This window comes from Ceratotherium simum, chromosome 18, assembly GCF_057802395.1.
Source record: "Ceratotherium simum simum isolate JZ-2026a chromosome 18, ASM5780239v1, whole genome shotgun sequence".
Lineage (NCBI taxonomy): Eukaryota > Metazoa > Chordata > Mammalia > Perissodactyla > Rhinocerotidae > Ceratotherium > Ceratotherium simum.
In genome coordinates, this window is record NC_141917.1 from 475,638 (window position 1) to 492,931 (window position 17,294).

At 46.1% G+C, this 17,294-nt stretch overlaps 1 protein-coding gene across 5 annotated transcripts in view; it reads left to right on the forward strand.

The window, feature by feature from the left end:
* Positions 1 to 17,294, forward strand: part of CEP72 (centrosomal protein 72) — a 50,011-nt gene that overhangs the window by 22,511 nt on the left and 10,206 nt on the right. For 4 of the 5 annotated variants that reach the window (XM_004440031.3, XM_087443079.1, XM_087443080.1 and 1 more), the window contains 3 exons: positions 1,213 to 1,517; positions 9,496 to 9,634; positions 10,847 to 11,043. In XM_004440031.3, the coding sequence (XP_004440088.1) occupies positions 1,213 to 1,517; positions 9,496 to 9,634; positions 10,847 to 11,043 (641 nt within the window). Of the gene's footprint in view, positions 1 to 1,212; positions 1,518 to 9,495; positions 9,635 to 10,846; positions 11,044 to 13,328; positions 14,396 to 17,294 lie in introns of those variants that run through there. The other variant, XM_087443081.1, reaches the window with a different exon arrangement.

The window sequence follows — 17,294 nt, forward strand, 5'->3', positions numbered from 1 at the left end:
GGTACCCACGGCGTTATCTAATTGTCATGTCTCATCAGACTCCTGGGACCTGGAACGGTTTCTCAATCTTTCTGTCCTTTGCATTCTTGGGGGTTTTAAAGCATTCACGCTTTACTTTTGTGGGGTGACCCCCAGTATAGCTTATTCTTCTGGTTCCTGGTGGCCAGACTCAGCCGTGTGCTTTGGTGGGTGGGTTCATGCAGAGGCTGTGGGGCCAGAGTGGGGAGAAGGAAGAAGAGTGCAGGTGGCAAGTGAAGGTGAGGTGGCGTGGCAGTGCGTGAGCTGCAACGAGCTGTCTGTCCCAGGGGCATGGAGTGACTGAGGTGTGTTTGGGTTGTTGAGAGCAGTGGGAGGGCCTATCTGAGTGGAGATGGCAGACCAGTCCCAGCAAGGGGTGGAGGTGGCCTGGCCCTGCTGGTGGTGGTCGAGTGGACTTGGTGAAGTTTGGTGATGGATATGGAGCTGAAGGAGGGGTGTGTCCAAGTGATCTCTGATCCAGGCAGCCAGACGACTTTGGTGTCATCCACTCAGGTCACAAGAACTTGAGGCCCGGGTCAGCTGGGGACGTCCTGGGCTGGGCTCTGCTTGAGGTGAGCCTGAGGGCGTGGGGACATGGATTTGGTGTGAGAGCCCAGCAGCTATAGCCCAGAGGAGGAGCCTGGGCTGGAGGGCGATCTTGTGAGGTGGATCTGAGCGTGGGGCAGGGGGCCCTAGGCTGGCGTGCAGAGTCCGGACAGAGGAGGGTCCCAGGGCCCAGCACTGAGGAGCTTCAACAGGAGAACAGGGTGGGCTGGGCCCTGGAGACCCAGAGAGTGCCTGCCTTTGCAGAACCCTCACCTCCTGGCAGTGGGTGGTGCTTGCTGGAAGCCCACCCTGGGGAAGTGGCTCAGCAGCTGAGGGGAGGGAAGGTTTCAGGTACCCATGTTAACACACTCTCATGTAGGAACAAATTGTTACATTTTCTGTAATTTCCAAATTTTAAGTTTTTACTCATTTAACTCATCTTTGTGATACATAATTTTGGCGAGAAAACATAGTAATTGTAATTGGTTGATTCACTGTTAAAGTTATTACTTCAGTGTTGTCACTTTTTGATGGATTTTCCATATTTGAGTGTGCACGTGCATGCACACACCCTTTTAAATTACAGTGCTGGTCGCTGAGCCCCGAGAACTTGGTCTGAGGAGGGCTCTGTTCGCCCCTCTGTTACAGACTCCACAGGCATTGAGGACTCAGCCTCCTCTTCTCAGAAGTCAAGCTTGTCAGCACAAAAGGTGTTAAATCCTTTAACTGCTCCCGAAAAGTACAGGAAGCAAAGAACGGCTGGTGGGAGATTCCAGGCGCCTGCAGACCAGGTGTGTCTAACCTGCCTGGAGAGGGCCAGCGGGCCCTCAAGTCCCGAGGAGAGTCTGAGCAGGCAGGACGGCTCCGAGGGCGGGAGCGAGAGGGCCTTTTCTCACCTGGGGGCATCGGAGCTGGAAGAGCAGAGGCCCCGCAGCGTGAGCGGCGCCCGAGAGGTGAGTGGGGGAGCTGGGTGCCACCAGATGTTAGGGCAAGGGACTGCTGTCTTTTGGAATGCCACTCTTATTTTCAACGTTGACTGTGATCCCATGGTAAGTATGGCTTTTAAATGTATTTTTCCTTGGTGCCTGTCATCTCTCTCTTTTGTTAGGGGTGTGCTTCCGTGCTTTGTGCCCCTTCCTCCGCTGCTGACGCCTTGAGGGGGAGGTGTATGTAGTTGCAGAGGGGAAAGGTGGTTTCGTCATGCTTATTGACAAGGGCCTTTGTCTCCAGAGTGGGAATCCGTCGTCTTGGCTAGCTGGAGCCGCCAGTGGCCCTGTTGTGAGGGGTTCCTGGATGTGCAGTCCACAGTTCTCCAAAGACTTGTCCTGGTTAGGGAGTGCGAGTTTCCCCACCCTCAGAGTGACCCTTAGCCACATGGACGCCGCCGCCATTGCTTTCTCACTGGCCCAGTTGGAGACTTGGAGACGTACTCCAAGTTGTGGGAATAAGTGAAGACTCCCCAGTGCGACGGGCAGAGGCTGTGCCCGCAGAGCTGGCTGTGGTGCTGTGTGCGGCAGAGACCCGCAGGCAGGCTGAGGAGGGAAGAGCGTCACGGCGGACAGAGCGGGGCACAGGTGCCCTGGTGGGCCTGCAGGCCTGGGGAGGCCAGGCCGGGGCGGCTCACTGGAAGGGGGCGTCCCGTGTGGTTGGTTAGGGGAGCATTGTGGCTTTCTGTGGTTGGCCCTGAGTTGGAAGTGGAAAAAAATGAGGGAAGTGGTCAGTTATTGGTCAACTCCTGGCTGTTTGGGGCTGATTGTTATAGGGGTTATGGTTTGGGCTTCTGGCTGGTTATTGTCGATCGTGAGCTGGCTTCCCGGGCTGGTGGCTGCAGGTCGTGGGTCAGAGTTCTGCTTTTATAGGTGGTCCGGCCATTGTATATTCTGTCCCTCTGTATACTCAGTCTCTCACTGTCTGGATTGAGAGAAGGAAGGAAAATGGGGATTTGCTTGAGTTGGGAATGTATTTGAGCCTTTCCTGTCCCCTGGAAGCCAGGCCTCCTTCGTCAAGGCTGGACGTTGTCAGGTGCAGAGCCTTGCCTGGCGAACTTGCACACTCACTGTGGGGTTGGGACTTTGTAGGAGGGGGTGCTGCCTGGAGCGCCCCTTCTTCTCGGCTCGGTGCCGTGACCTCATGGTGATTGTGCGCTCGGAGAAGGCGCTACCTTGTGCTCCTCAGGTGGAAGACAGAAGCCTGAGGGACCGCAGTGGGGAGTGGGGTCCAGCTCTGGGGACCTCGGCTCTGCACTTGTACCTGAGGTTGAGTGTCCAGACACATCTTGTGATGGAGGTGTTTGTGCCAGACGCCCACTGGGATGCTCTCAGCCTCAGTTTTGGGGCAAGCAGCCAGGCCTTAGTGTTACCATGCTGACTGGTCACAGGATGTGGGCTACCCCAGCCCTAGTGTGACCTTGGGAAGAGCAGTGCTCCCTCGCTGGGCTTGCTCCTCAGGGGCACAAGGGTGCATCCACCACCCTGTGCTCCCTGGTGCTCATGGGACTCTCATGGGGTGGGTGGTGGTGGTGGGAGGTGAGGCCGTCCCAGCTGAGGTGGCTTTACGTGCCTTGTCACACACCTCAGGGTCTCACTGCTGTTCCAGAAGTTCTTTAGTGGAAAAGCCTTCTGTGTTAAGGAGCAGTAAGGAGCACTGGGCTGTGAAGGGCGGGGCTCTCACAGGTCTACTGCCTGGAACTGCTTCCTGGGGACCTGGCACCAGGTCTGTGTCCCCACTGTGGTCACTGTCTGGGGACAGTTAGATGCAGCCTTTATTCCCTTCTCCCCAAATCCCCAACTCCTGGTAAGTGTTCCCTAGACATTTAGAAAGTGGGCAGGAGAGTAGGAACCATCTCCCTTTCTTCCGTAATTCTTTAAAATAGGTAAAATAATTTCTAAAGGGAGGAAAAGAGAGAGCCTTCATGTGAGTACCAATGACGGCTGACTGTGTGTCGAGGCCCCTGGGGCACTGGTGTGGTCAGGTACTGGGTGCAGCTTTGACGATTCTGCCTGGCAGCCTCTCCTGCCTGCACCATCCCCGCCTGACCTCCATCTGGTCTAGTGTGTGACTTCATTACATTCTGGGCCTTCTGGGCACCAGTAACTGTTCAGGCTGAGACTAGCTCTGAGGGTCCCCACCCTCTAGGAGTAACTGTGGACTGGTTCAGGAGGGCCCAGAGCAAGCCGTCACTGTAGGAGCTGGAGTTCCCACAGCCTTAGCCCTTAAACTGTGATGTGGGTTTCATGTAACACCTTATGGTTTAGGTTCCTCAAGTCCTCCTTTAGCCGTTCCTCCTGGTGTGGCATGTCATCCCCACCCCACAGATGTGGACACTCAGGGCACTGAGGTCTCATAACCTGCCCAGGGTCACTCGTCCAGGGGGCTGGGAGGTGAATCCCATGGGCCACCCCCGTGCAGATTTGGCCTCTCAGGATACCACAACGCTATCTGACTCTCCAGATGCATATACAACGTGAAACACCATTTCATTTATCAGGTCATTTATTTCACTTACAAGTTAATAATTGTCATAATTTGAGAAGCGTTCACATCCAAACGAGAAATATCAATAGTAGAATTAACTACTACCAGCCTTGAGTGACTGCATGGATGTCCCCCACTATAATCATACATTTCAAGAACCTCCTTACATAATCAAAATAAAAAAGGAAAGGGGCCAGCCCGGTGGCGCAAGCGGTTAAGTGCGCACGTTCCGCTGCGGCGGCCCGGGGTTCGCCGGTTCGGATCCCGGGTGCGCACCGACGCACCGCTTGTTAAGCCATGCTGTGGTGGCGTCCCATATAAAGTAGAGGAAGATGGGCATGGATGTTAGCCCAGGGCCAGTCTTCCTCAGCAAAAAAGAGGAGGATTGGCATTGGATGTTAGCTCAGGGCTGGTCCTCCTCACAAAAAAAAAAAAAAAACAAAAAAAAAACGAAGGAATCGAACCTCTTCTAACTGATTTCAAACCAAAACCATAATCATTATGTCTTTCTCAATAAATGAGATATTAGTAGAAGTTACATAACTTTGTCAAAGTTAAATTATAGGTTAAATCCCTTCAGGTCTCTGGCATATCCATTTCAGCTAGGCTTTCAAGATGCAACATCCCGTTATAGAACTTCTTCACTTTCACGACTGCACGCTAATAATTGTTTTCCTAATTAGCTCTTTAGTATTATACATTATTTCATTAATGTTAACAACTAAATTAAGCCATACAAGTACTATAGATGCACAGTAGAAACAATTTGAATCGTTTTACCAGCTATTAGTGTAATTCTAATTGCTCTACCATCATTATGAATTTTCTGTATAGTAGACAAAATTAATCATCTTTCCCTACCTGTTAAAACTATAGGCCACCAATGATACTGAAGCTATGAAGTTACAGGTTATGAAGATTTAAATTTTGACTCCTATGTAGTTCCCACATCAGATTTAAAACCAGGAGAACTACAATTTCTAGAAGTTGCTAACCGAGTGGTTTTACCTAGAGAAAGAACAATCCGAATGTTAATTTCATCTGAGGATGTCCTACATTCATGAGCCGTTACAGGTCTAGGCCTGAAAGCAGATGCTATCCTGAGACCCCCTAAACCAAGCAACCCTCATATCTACACGACCAGGCTTATACTACGGACAGCGTTCAGAAATTTGCAGATCAAATCAGAGCTTTATACCTATTTTTCTTGAGTTAGTCCTGCTAAAATGTTTTGAAAAATGATCTGTATCCATACTATAGAATCATTAAGAAGCTGTACAGTATTAACCTTTTAAGTTAAAGACTGAAATCTCTTCTTAAATGATATGCCACAGCTAGACACATCAATATAATTTATTACTATTATATCAGTAATTATAACTTCATTTATTGTATTTCAACTAAAAATTGCAAAACTTTATTCCTCAAACCCAGAACTAAAAACAAATCATTAACATATTACCCCTTGAGAATCAAAATGAACAAAAATTTATTTGCCTCTTTCACTACCCCAACAATAGAGTTACCTCTTATTCTGATCATTATATTTCCAAGCATTATATTCCTTACATCCAACTGACTAATTAATAACTGTCTAATTTCTATTCAACAATGATTAATTCAGCTTACATCAAAATGAATGGTATTTATTCACAGTCATATAGCACTACCTTGAATCCTAATACTTACATCACTCGTCCTGTTTATGGGCTCAGCATCCTGCTGGGCCTTGTACCACACTCATTCGTACCCACTACACAACTATCAATCATTTTAGGAATCGCTATTCCCCCAGGAGCAGAAACAGTGATCACAGGGTTCCGACATAAAACAAAAGCATCCTTAGCTCATTTTTTACCTCAAGGAACACCTGTTTTTCTTGTTCCTGTACTATTAATTATTGAAACTACTAGTTTATACGATGAACAGCTAACATTACTGCTGGATGCCTCCTAATTCACCTAAATGGAGGAGCAACCCTAGCCCTGATAAATATTAGTCCCACTATAGCTTTCATTACTTTTATTATTCTTGCTTACTGTTCTTGAATTTGCAGGGGCCCCAATGCAAGCCCATGCATTGACTCTTTTGGTGAGCCTCTGTTTATGTGTGATAATACCTCATGACCCACCAGACCCGTGCACATCACATTATAAATCCCAGTCCTTGACCACTTACAGGAGCTCTTTAGTTCTCCTCATAACATCTGGATTAGTAATACGATTCCATTTTAACTCAACATTCTTAGTGTTCTCAGGCTTATTAACTAACGTGTTAGCCATATATCAATGATGACGGGATTTCAGTGGAGCAGTACCTTTCAAGGCCACCACACACCAGTCGTCCAGAAAGGACTCCGATACAGTGTAATTCTTTCTATTATTTCAGAAGTTTTTCCTTTCCAGCTAGTTGGCTTAAAAGCAGCCACCAATTAAGAAAGTGTTCAAGCTTTTGAGTCGTTTACGTTCAAGCTTAGTTCCAACACCCAAATGGGGCGGCTGCTGACCACCCATAGGCTCTCACCCGCTGCATCCCTTAGAAGCACCTCTTCTCAAGACCTCGGTACTCTTAGCATCCGGAGTCTCCGTCACCTGAGCACATCACAGCTTAATAGAAGGAAATTGCAAGCGTCTACTTCAAGCCCTATTTATTACAGTCTCACGAGGGGTTTACTTTACTCTCTTAGAAGCCTCAGAGTACTCTGCAATGTCACTTACAATTTCAGATGTCACTTATGAATGTTCTTCATAGCTACAGGCCTCCACAGACTACACGTAATTATCAACTCTGCTTTCCTTATCGTCTGCTTTCTGCATCAACTAAAATTTCATTTCACATCTAGCCGTCATTTTGGATTGGAAGATGCTGCCTGATACTGACATTTTGTGGATGTAGTATGATTGTTCCTATATGTCTCTGTTTATTGTTGAGGATCTTGTTCTTTAGTCTTAAATAGTACAATTGACTTCCAGTCAGTTTTGGTATAACGCAAAAAAGAATAATAAACCTTATACTGACATTATTTATCAATACACTATTAGCCTTATTACTTGCATTTATCGCATTCTGATTACCCCAACTAAATATCCACACAGAAAAATCTAGCCCTTGCTAATGTGGATTTGATCCTATAGGATCAGCACAACTGCCCTTCTTCATAAAATTTTCCTTGTAGCCATCATATTTCTATTATTTGATCTAGAAATTGCTCTCCTCCGACCCCTACCATGAGCATCCCAAACAAATAATCTAAAAACTATACTTACTGTAGCGCTAGTTCTAATTTCATTACTAGCCATTAGCTTAGCTTACAAATGAACTCAAAAAGGACTAGAATGAGCTGAATATGGTAATTTAAATTAAAACATGATTTTGACTCATTGAATTATGATTTATTAAATAATTATCAAATGTCCCTAGTCCATATTAACATCTTCTTAGCATTTATAGTATCTCTTATAGGATTACTAATATATTGATCCCATTTAATATCCTCATTACTATGCTTAGAAGGTATATTATCAGTATTTATTATAGCAACCATAATAATCCTAAATACCCATTTTACATTAGCCAACGTGATACCTATTATTTTATTGTTATTTGCAGCCTGCGAAGCTGCACGAGGACTATCATTACTAGTTATAGTATCCAGTACTTACGATACTGATTATGTACAAAACTTTAACCTTCTCTAGTTCTAAAAATTATTATTCCAACTATTATATTAATACCATTAACGTGACTATCAAAAAATAACATAATCTGGGCCGGCCCCGTGGCTTAGCGGTTAAGTGCGTGCGCTCCGCTACTGGCGGCCCGGGTTCGGATCCCGGGCGTGCACCGACGTACCGCTTCTCCGGCCATGCTGAGGCCGCGTCCCACATGCAGCAACTAGAAGGATGTGCAACTATGACATACAACTATCTACTGGGGCTTTGGGGGAAGAAAAAAAGGAGGAGGATTGGCAATAGATGTTAGCTCAGGGCTGATCTTCCTCACACACACACACAAAAAATAACATAATCTGAATTACTACCACAACTTATAGTCTATTAGCCTTGTTAGCCTATCTCTTCTAAATCAACTTAATGAGAACAGCCTTAGTTCTTCACTGATATTCTTCTCCAGTTCCCTATCAGCACTCCTACTGGCATGAACAACATGACTTCTTCCACTAATACTTATGGCTAGTCACTGTCACCTATCCAAAGAACCTTTAATCTGGAAATAATTATATAGTACAGTACTAATTATATTATAAACATTTGTATTTATAACTTTCACTGCCTCAGAACTAATTCTCTTCTGCATTCTATTTGAAGCAACGTTAGTCCCAACGCTAATTATTATTACTTGCTGAGGAAATCAAACAGAACGACTAAATGCATGACTCTATTTCCTATTCTATACATTAGTAGGATCACTTCCACTTCTTGTTGCACTGACCTTCATCCAAAACCTTGTAGGTTCATTAAGTTTCCTAATAATCCAATACTGAATCTAAATAACACCCAACTCCTGATCCAACTTTTCCCTATGATTGGCATGCATGATAGCACTCATAGTAAAAACACCTCTCTGTGGCCTTTGCCTCTGATTACCAAAAGCACACATAGAAGCCCCATTGCCGGCTCCATAGCACTTGCAGCTGTTCTACTAAAACTAGGTGGTACGGAATACTACAAATTACAACAATATAAATCCCTAAACAAATGCTGTGGCATATCCATTCCTCATGTCGTCTTTATGAGGAATGATTATAACCAGATCCATTTGTTTACATCAAACAGACTTAAAATCAGTCCTTCTGTGCTCCTCTGTCAGCCACACAGCCCTAGTAACTGTAGCGATTCTTATTTGAACACCATGAAGGTGTAGAGGAGCCAAAACCCCAATAATTGCACACGGCCTCACCTCTTCAATGTTATTCTGTCTAGCAAATTTAAAGCACGAATGAATTCATGGCCGAACTATGCTTCTACCTTTCAGATTATGAACACTCCTCCCACTGATAGCAGCTTGATGACTGTTAGTGAGTCTCACCCATCTAGCCTTACCCCCACAATGATTAACCTAATCAGAGAACTGTTCGTAGTAATGTCATCATTCTCATGATCTGACACTACCATTATCCTAATAGGAATTGACATTATTATTACTACTGCCCTGTATTCCCTCTGTGTATTAATCGTAACACGATGAGGCAAATATGCTTATCATATTAATGTGAAACCATCATTTACATGAGAAAATGCACTCATAACCCTATACCTATTACCCCTTTAACTTGTGAAGTGTGAAGGGCCCCCTCGTGCCAAGTCTCCATGGGACGAGGGCGTCAGCATGATGTGTGGTGGGTACACGAGTGTGCCGGGGTCAGAAGCCTTGTGTTTACATAGTAACCCACTGGTTTCAGGCATGAAAACCAATGTCATGATTTTGTGTCTATCATAGGTGTCTCCCAAATCCCACACCGCTGCGCTGCCTGGGAAGAAGGCCGCCCTGGAGGTGGTGCTCCTGGAAGCGCTCCTCGACCTGGTGGACAGGTACTGGAGTGGCTGCAAGTCCCTGCATGGCAACGAGGTGTTCATAGGTGAGTCAGGAAGGGCCAGTCACCGGTCGGCACAGATCCATGCGTGGCCCCGCCCTCCAGGGTGCATTCTGCCTGCAGGTGCTTGTCCTCCTGTTGGGTGCTGGGCCCTGTATGCTGTTGGACCCCCCTCATCACCTGTCACTGTCCTTGCTGTGCTGCAGGGAGCATCCTGATAGTCTTTGCAGCCCGGGGGCCCTTGTGAGGTGTGAGACACAGGCACCATGTGGGCCTGTGGCTGTTGGTTTCCCTCTTGCTAGTGCTGGGGGTTCGTGGAGCGAACCTTGTCACCTGGTTTTGTTGGAAGTGCTTTCTTGAGTGTGTGCTTCAGTTTGCCCTGTTTTTATATGGGGATTTGGAGAGATTAAAAAGCTGCTGCTGTCTCCTCTGAATCTTCTGAATGTTTGATCATGTGCAGGGCCTTGGATTTGCTGAGCTTTTGGTAGAAATGATGTGAGGCCCAGGAGGATGGCCCCTCCCCAGAGAGGACTTGGGTTTTCTTCTGCCTGCTGCCTGGGTGCAGGAGCGCACTGGGGACCCTTTCATCCAGAGTTGGGTGTGAGGCAAGGAGATGCTGCGTTCCCAGGGGGCTGCCTTCTCTTTTTCCCGCAGGCTGGGGTGCAGCCTTTAGAGTCCCAGGGGAGCGGGACTTGCCAGCTCTCTCCTTTCTGGCAGACCCTGGCCCCTGCCTGGAGCTGCCATCTTAGCCCTGCCCAGAGGCTCCTGAGCACTCTGCTCAGTGTTGTGGCCCTTCAGCTTCTCCTCTGGAGTCAGGATGCCCCAAGAAGCTGGAGCCCTGGGATCCTGACCCCGTGGACCTACACCCTCTTGTTAGGGCTAGTAGTGGGACTGGTCTGTGAGACCAGCTGCTGTCCCCAGTTGTGGAGCTGCCAGACTGCACTGCAGGCCCCCGGCCAGGAGCAGGAGCAGGCAGTGCTGTTGACGAGCACATGATGGTCTGCTAGGACATGCAGCCACACCATCCTAGTCGTGGCCTTCTCTTAAGGGGCACCTTTGCTCTAGAATAAAACTATTTTTCTGCTCCTCTCCACCTCCCATCCATGACTGATGTAAAGAAACCTGAGTGAGGTCACTTCAGTGGTCAGTGTTTTTGAGGCATGTAGTCTGTATTATTCAAAATGGATTGAACATATTTTGTTTATACTTTATCCTTTCAACATAAATAGTATAATAGTATTTGATTTTTACTCCTAGCTCAGGCAAGACATATTTTGTCATCTGCTCAAGAATTTACAGCAACTCAGGACAATTCAACAATTGTGAATGAAGAAATCAGTTACCTGACTCTTGAAAATAAATCTTTACAAAAGCACCTTGCTGAGCAACAGCAGCAATATAGCATGAAGATGAGTGAGGCGGTGTCAGAACTCAGCAGCACGCGGAAGGAGATGGTGAGCCGGCCCCTTGTGTTATTTCTGTTTGTTCACAGATAGGGTGAAAATGTCATTTCAACTTCACAGAACCAGGGGAGCCTCTCGACTCCACACTTCCCCTTAGCTGCTGTTTGGCCACAGCAGTGGGACTCCTTCCTGCCTTTCCAGGACCACAATCCCCCTCCTCCACCAGGCTTTCCCCATCCCCGGGGACTCCACCTGCCCCCCAGGGGCACTGCCTGACTGTGTCGCTCCCCCATGGCAACAGTGATTTGCAGATGGCAGTGTTGCCGCTTGTCCTAGCTCTGCCTCTCCTGGATGGCTGCCTTCTCTTCTGAGAGAGGCTGAGTGGGAGAGACAGAGAGAGGATGAAGCCGGGCTTGAGGTGGAATTTTTGTGGCCCCAGTGTTCCCTGGGCAAGGCTTCCCAGACTACTGGCGAGAGAGGTTGTGGTTAGCTGAGTGATCCTAGGATCACTGATGCACCAGCCAGCCACAGGCCCTGAGATGTCCTATTGGACTTGAGGGAACTTCTGCCACCAGGTGGCACCCAAGGGCAACCAGAGCCAGCACAGCTTGGATCTGGCAGTGGAGCCCAAGACTCCTGGCTGGACAGGGCTGCCCTCATTCTTTGTAACCTCGCCATAAGACTATCACACATAAACGCCTACGTTAAAAAAAGATGAAAGATCTCAAATAAACAACCAAACTTTACACCTCAAGGAACTAGAAAAAGAACAAACTAAACCCAAAGTTAGCAGAAGGAAGGAAATAATAAAGATCAATCAATAAATCAAATGGAGACTAAAAAAACAGTGGAAAAAATCAACAAAACTGAGTTGAGTTTTTGAAAAAATATACAAAATCAGCAAACCCTTAGCTAGACTACCTAAGAAAAAAAGAGAAGACTCGAAATCAGAAATGATAGAGAGGACATTGCAATGGATGCCTCAGAAATAAAAAGAATCATAAGGGACTATTATGAGTGATTATATGCAAATACATTGGGTAACCGAGAAGAAATGGATAAATTCCTAGAAACATACAACCTACCAAGACTGTACCAAGAAGAAATAACGCCTGAACAGACCAGTAACAAATAAGGAGACTGAGCAGTAATCAAAACATCTCAACAAAGAAAGCCTAGGACCAGATGGCTTCACAGCTGAATTCTACCAGACAATCAAAGAAGAATTAATATCACTTCTTCTTAAACTCTTCCAAAAATAGAGGGAACCCAAGAGTAGAGGGAATACTCTCAAACTTAGTTTATGAAGCCAGCATCACTCTGATACCAAAGCCTGACAAAGATACCACAAGAGAAGAAAACCACAGGCCAGTATCCCTCATAAACATAGAAAAATCCTCAATAAAATGCTAGCAAACCAAATTCAACAACATATCAAAAAGATTATCCCATGACCAAGTGGGATTTTTCCCTGGAATGCAAAGTTGGTTTAACATATGCAAATTAATATACCACATTAACAGATTGAAAGATAAAAACCACACGATCATCTCAATAGATTCAGAAAAAGCATTTGAAAAGCTCAACGTCCATTCTTGCTAAAAAACTCTAAACAAAATAGATATAAAAGAAAATTTCCTCAATGCAATAAAGGCCGTTTATGAAAAGCCCACAGCTAATGTGATCAATGGGGAAAACGAAAGCTTTTCCTCTGAGATCCAGTACAAAATGAGGATGTCCACTCTCTCAACTTCTGTTCAACATAGTTGGAAGTCTGGAAGTTCTAGCCAGAGGAAGCAGACAAGAAATCGAAATCAGACAGGAAGAAGAACAGTATCTCTGTTTGCAGATGACATCATCATGTCTGTAGAAAACCCTCAAGACTCCACAAAAAAACTGGTAGAACTAATAAATTCAGTTCTAGTTCTAATTCAGAAGTTGCAGGGTACAAAATCAACATAATAAAAATCAGTTGTGTTTCTTTACACCAGTGATTTATCCAGAAAGGGAACCATGGAAACAATCCCATTTATGATAGCATCAAAAAGAATAAAATAGTTAGGAATAAATCTAACCAAGGATGTTAAAGATCTTAACACTGAAAACTGTAAAACATTGATGAAAGAAACTGAAGAAGACACAAATGAATGGGAGGACATCCCATGTTCATGGATTGGAAGATTAATGTTGTTAAAATGTCCATACAGCCCAAAGTCGTCTACAGAGTCAATGCAATCCCTATACATGTTCCAATGGCATTCTTCACAGAAATAGAAAAAACAATTCTAAAATTTGTGTGATCATTTTTCTTATAACTTGTATTCTTCTTTTTCTAGTTCCACAAGACCCTGAATAGCCAAAGCAATCTTGAGAAAGAAAAGCAAAGTTTTAAGCATCACATGTCCTGATTTCAAACTATATTACAAAGCTATAATAATCAAAACAGTGTGGTACTGCATAAAAACAGACTGTAGATCAGTGGGGCGGAATAGAGAGCCCAGAAATAAACCCAAGCATCTATGGTCAGCTAATTTCCAACAAGGCCGCCAAGAATCCACAATGAGGAGAGGACCTGGTCTCTTCAGTAAATGGTGTTGGGGAGAACTGGACCCTTATCATACACCATACACAAAATCAACCTAACACGGAGTAAAGATTTAAACAGCTAAAGTCTTGAAACTTAAAATTCCTTGAAGAAAACATAGAGAAAAAGCTCCTTGACCTGACCTTGGCAATGATTTTTTGGATTTGACACCAAAAGCAAAGGCAACAGAAGTGAAAATAGACGAGTAGGGTGACATCAAACTAAAAAGCTTCTGCACAGCAAAGGAAGCTATCAACAAAATGAAAAGGCAACCTATGGAATGAGAGAAAATATTTGGAAATCATGCATCTGATAAGGGGTTAATATCTAGAATATATAAAGAGCTCATACAACTCAATAGCAAAAAAACCAACCCAATTAAAAAATGGGCAGAGAGTCTGAATAGACATTTTTCCAAAGAAGACATACAGATGGCCAGCAGGTACATGAAAAGATGCTCAACATCACTAGTCATCAGGGAAATGTAAATCAAAGTCACACAAAAATATCACCTCACACCTGTTAGGATGGCTATTATTAAAAAGACAAGAAATAAGAAGTGTTGGCGAAGATGTGGAGAAAAGGGAACCCTTGTGCATTGTTGGTAGAGATGTAAACTGGTGCAGCCGCTACAGAAAACAGTGTGGAAGTTCCTCAAAAAATTAAAAATAGAACTATCATGATCCAGCAGTTCCCCTTCTGGGTACACCTCCATAGGAAGTGAAATCAGTACCGTGGAGGGATATCTGCAGTCCATGCTCACTGCAGCATTGAGGCAGCCAAGACGTGGAAACAGCCTCAGTGTCCAGTGACAGGTGAATGGATAAAGAACATGTGGTATGTATACAATGGAATATTATTCAGCCATAAAAGAAGGAAATCGTGTCATTTGCAACAACGTGGATGAACCTCAAGGGCATTATGCTAAGTGAAATAAGTCAGAAAGAAAAAAACCACATGATCTCAGTTAAATGTGGAATCTAAAAAAGTCGAGTACATAGAAACAAAGTAGATCAGTGGTTACAGGGTTGGGGGCGGTGGGGAAATGGGAGATGTTGGTTGATGGGGACAAAGCTGCAGTCGTATAGGATGAATAAGTCTAGAGATCCAATGTGCAGCGTGATGACTTCAGTTAATAATACTGTATTGAATCAGGAAATTTGCTAGGAGAATAGATTTTAGGTACTCTCAAAAAAATGGTAAGTATGTGAGAAGATATGTTAATTGTCTGTAGTAATTTCATTGTGTATGTGTATGTCAAATCATCAAATGTACACCTTAAATATATACAATTTTTACTTAAAAAAAAAGACCATTGTGCATTTGGCACATTGAAATTTTAAGCTCATTAATCATTATGTTTGGATTTTATTGTATGGAATCTCTTTAGGGTGCTCTCCTTTTAAAAAGTCAGTATGTCATGTGGTTGAGAGGGTGGCTGTGGCTGTGGGTTGTTTGAGCAAGTTACTTAACCCCTCTGTGTTAGTGATTTATTGCTACATAACAAATTGCCCTAAAACGTAGCACCTTTAAACAACAAACCTTTATTATCTTTGGCTTCTGCAGGTCAGAATCCCAGCATAGCTGAGCTGGGTGCGTCTGACTCGGGGTCTTGTGAGGTTGTCATCAAGCTATTGATCAGGGCTGCAGTCTCCTCTGAAGGGTAGGGATCCTCTTCCAGGCTCACCTACAGGCCTCAGCTCCATGCCACATGGGCCTCTGCACAGGCCACTGGGAGTCCTTACAACATGGCTGCTGCTGATGAGAGAGCCAGAGAAGCACCCAGATGGAAGGCTGTCTTTTGTAACCCACTCTTGAGAGTGACGTGTTGTCACTTCTGCGAATTATGTTGGTTAGGAGCCAGTCACTGGGTCCAGCCCATGAGAGGGGAGGGTACCACACGAGTCAGGGAACACCCTTGAGCCATCTCAGCAGCCGCCTGCCACACCCTCTCTGCATCAGTCATCTCATTTGTAAAATGGGAGTGAAAGTAGCCAGAGGATTGCTGGGAAACAAGTATCTGAAATGTCTGATACTTACTGTCTTTATTGTATAAGAACCTGCTGTTTCAGAGATCCCATACAAAGCTTCATTTTTAGAGAAAAAATGAAAAATAGTGAAATGGTATTAGCAACCTCTGGTATTTAAACACTGTGGATATCTGCACATACAAATAGCTTCTACATCCAGAAAGGGCATGGAGCCCCCACCAAGCCTGGACTGTAGTCACCATGCAGAATGTTGTTTCTGTGAGACAGTGTCAACCCTGTGGGACATGGCACAGCCTGTTAACATGGAAGCAGGACCGCGGCTTTTGGGGTTTGGTGCAGATGAGTAGGTAGCACCCCTTCCCCTTACACTGCTGCGTTTGGGACCAGTTGAGTCGAGACAGACGGGCCCCAGATGTCAACTCTGTACCGATGCAGTCTAGCATAGATGTGCATAGAAGTGTGGCTGTGGTGGGTGCCCGCTCCTTCGCCTCTGTGGACAGTCTGACTGACCCTGTCCCACAGGGTGGCCTTGGGCCACAGGACGGGCAGCTGAGAGGCCCTGTCTGGGTGAGCAATCTGCAACCATCTGGCAGCCCCAGAGCCCTGCTTGGTGCCTTCTCAGATCTACCCCTAGATGACCCGGGCCCAGGGGAGGGAGGGGTGGTCAGTGGAGCATGGTCAGGAGGCCTGCAGTGGATCAGCCCACCGGAGAGAGCTAGGAGCTTGGATGCGTGGATGGCAGGTGCTGCTTTTCGTGGAAAGTCACTTAGTCCTGAAGGGTCCATCGCCAAGCCTGGTTTATTCCCCGTTGCAAAGACATGTGATTCCACAGTTGTGTGTGTGTACATTGTGTTGTATGGCCTATGTGGTTGTGTGAGTGAGACTGATTGCTTGGCCGTGTGTGTGTAGACTGTGTTGTGTGGCACGGGCAATGGTGTGAGTGAGACACTGATGCCCAGGAAACTGAAGGTGGTGGCCCTGTCCCCAAGGCTTTCTGGTGTGGCTCTGAGCAGAAGTGTTGTGCTGTGTCTGAGTGTGGTCAGTCTACTTTACCTCCACCTGCCTCGGCTGAGACGTTCATCAAGACTTGGGGCCCTGCCCCTGCCCTTTTGCAACTCACCATGTCCTTGGGAGAAAAACCATCAGACATCACTGGCCACGCAGAGGTTTCGTACAGCCCAGTGCACATGTGCACCCAGAGGGGTCGGCGAGCTGGGGTGATGCTGGAGTGGAGAATGAGCATAACAGTGTTCTGAAAACTAGGGCTCCTGTTGGCTTGAGACAGAGACACTCTTTCTCCTGGTGGAAGTCCTTGGCCCCACTGCTGGGTATGTACCTGTCAGGTTCCTTGGCTGATGGGTGAGACCCTGTGGATCTATGGGGTCCCTGCTCCTGGCAGCAGGCCACTTTGATGGCCCATGTGCCACCAGAGTCCTAGGCATGGGGTGGCCTGTGGGAGGCGCTCGAAGAGCCTCAGGCAGAGGCTGCGTGTGTTGTGGGCTCTGATCGTGGCCTCGGTCTCCCTTCCCTCCACTTTACTGTCCCATCAGCGTGCTGGGTGTTTCCTCTGTTCTTCGAGGATAGGTAAGGAGCCTATGCCACTGCTTCTGCCTGGGATGCCAGGTGGCCGGTGTGATTCCCGTGCGCTTACAGATGGAGGAGCAAGAACAGGGAGGGTTCCTGCAGCGACCAGGAAGGCCTGGGATCTGCCTGTGCTCTTGCCTGGG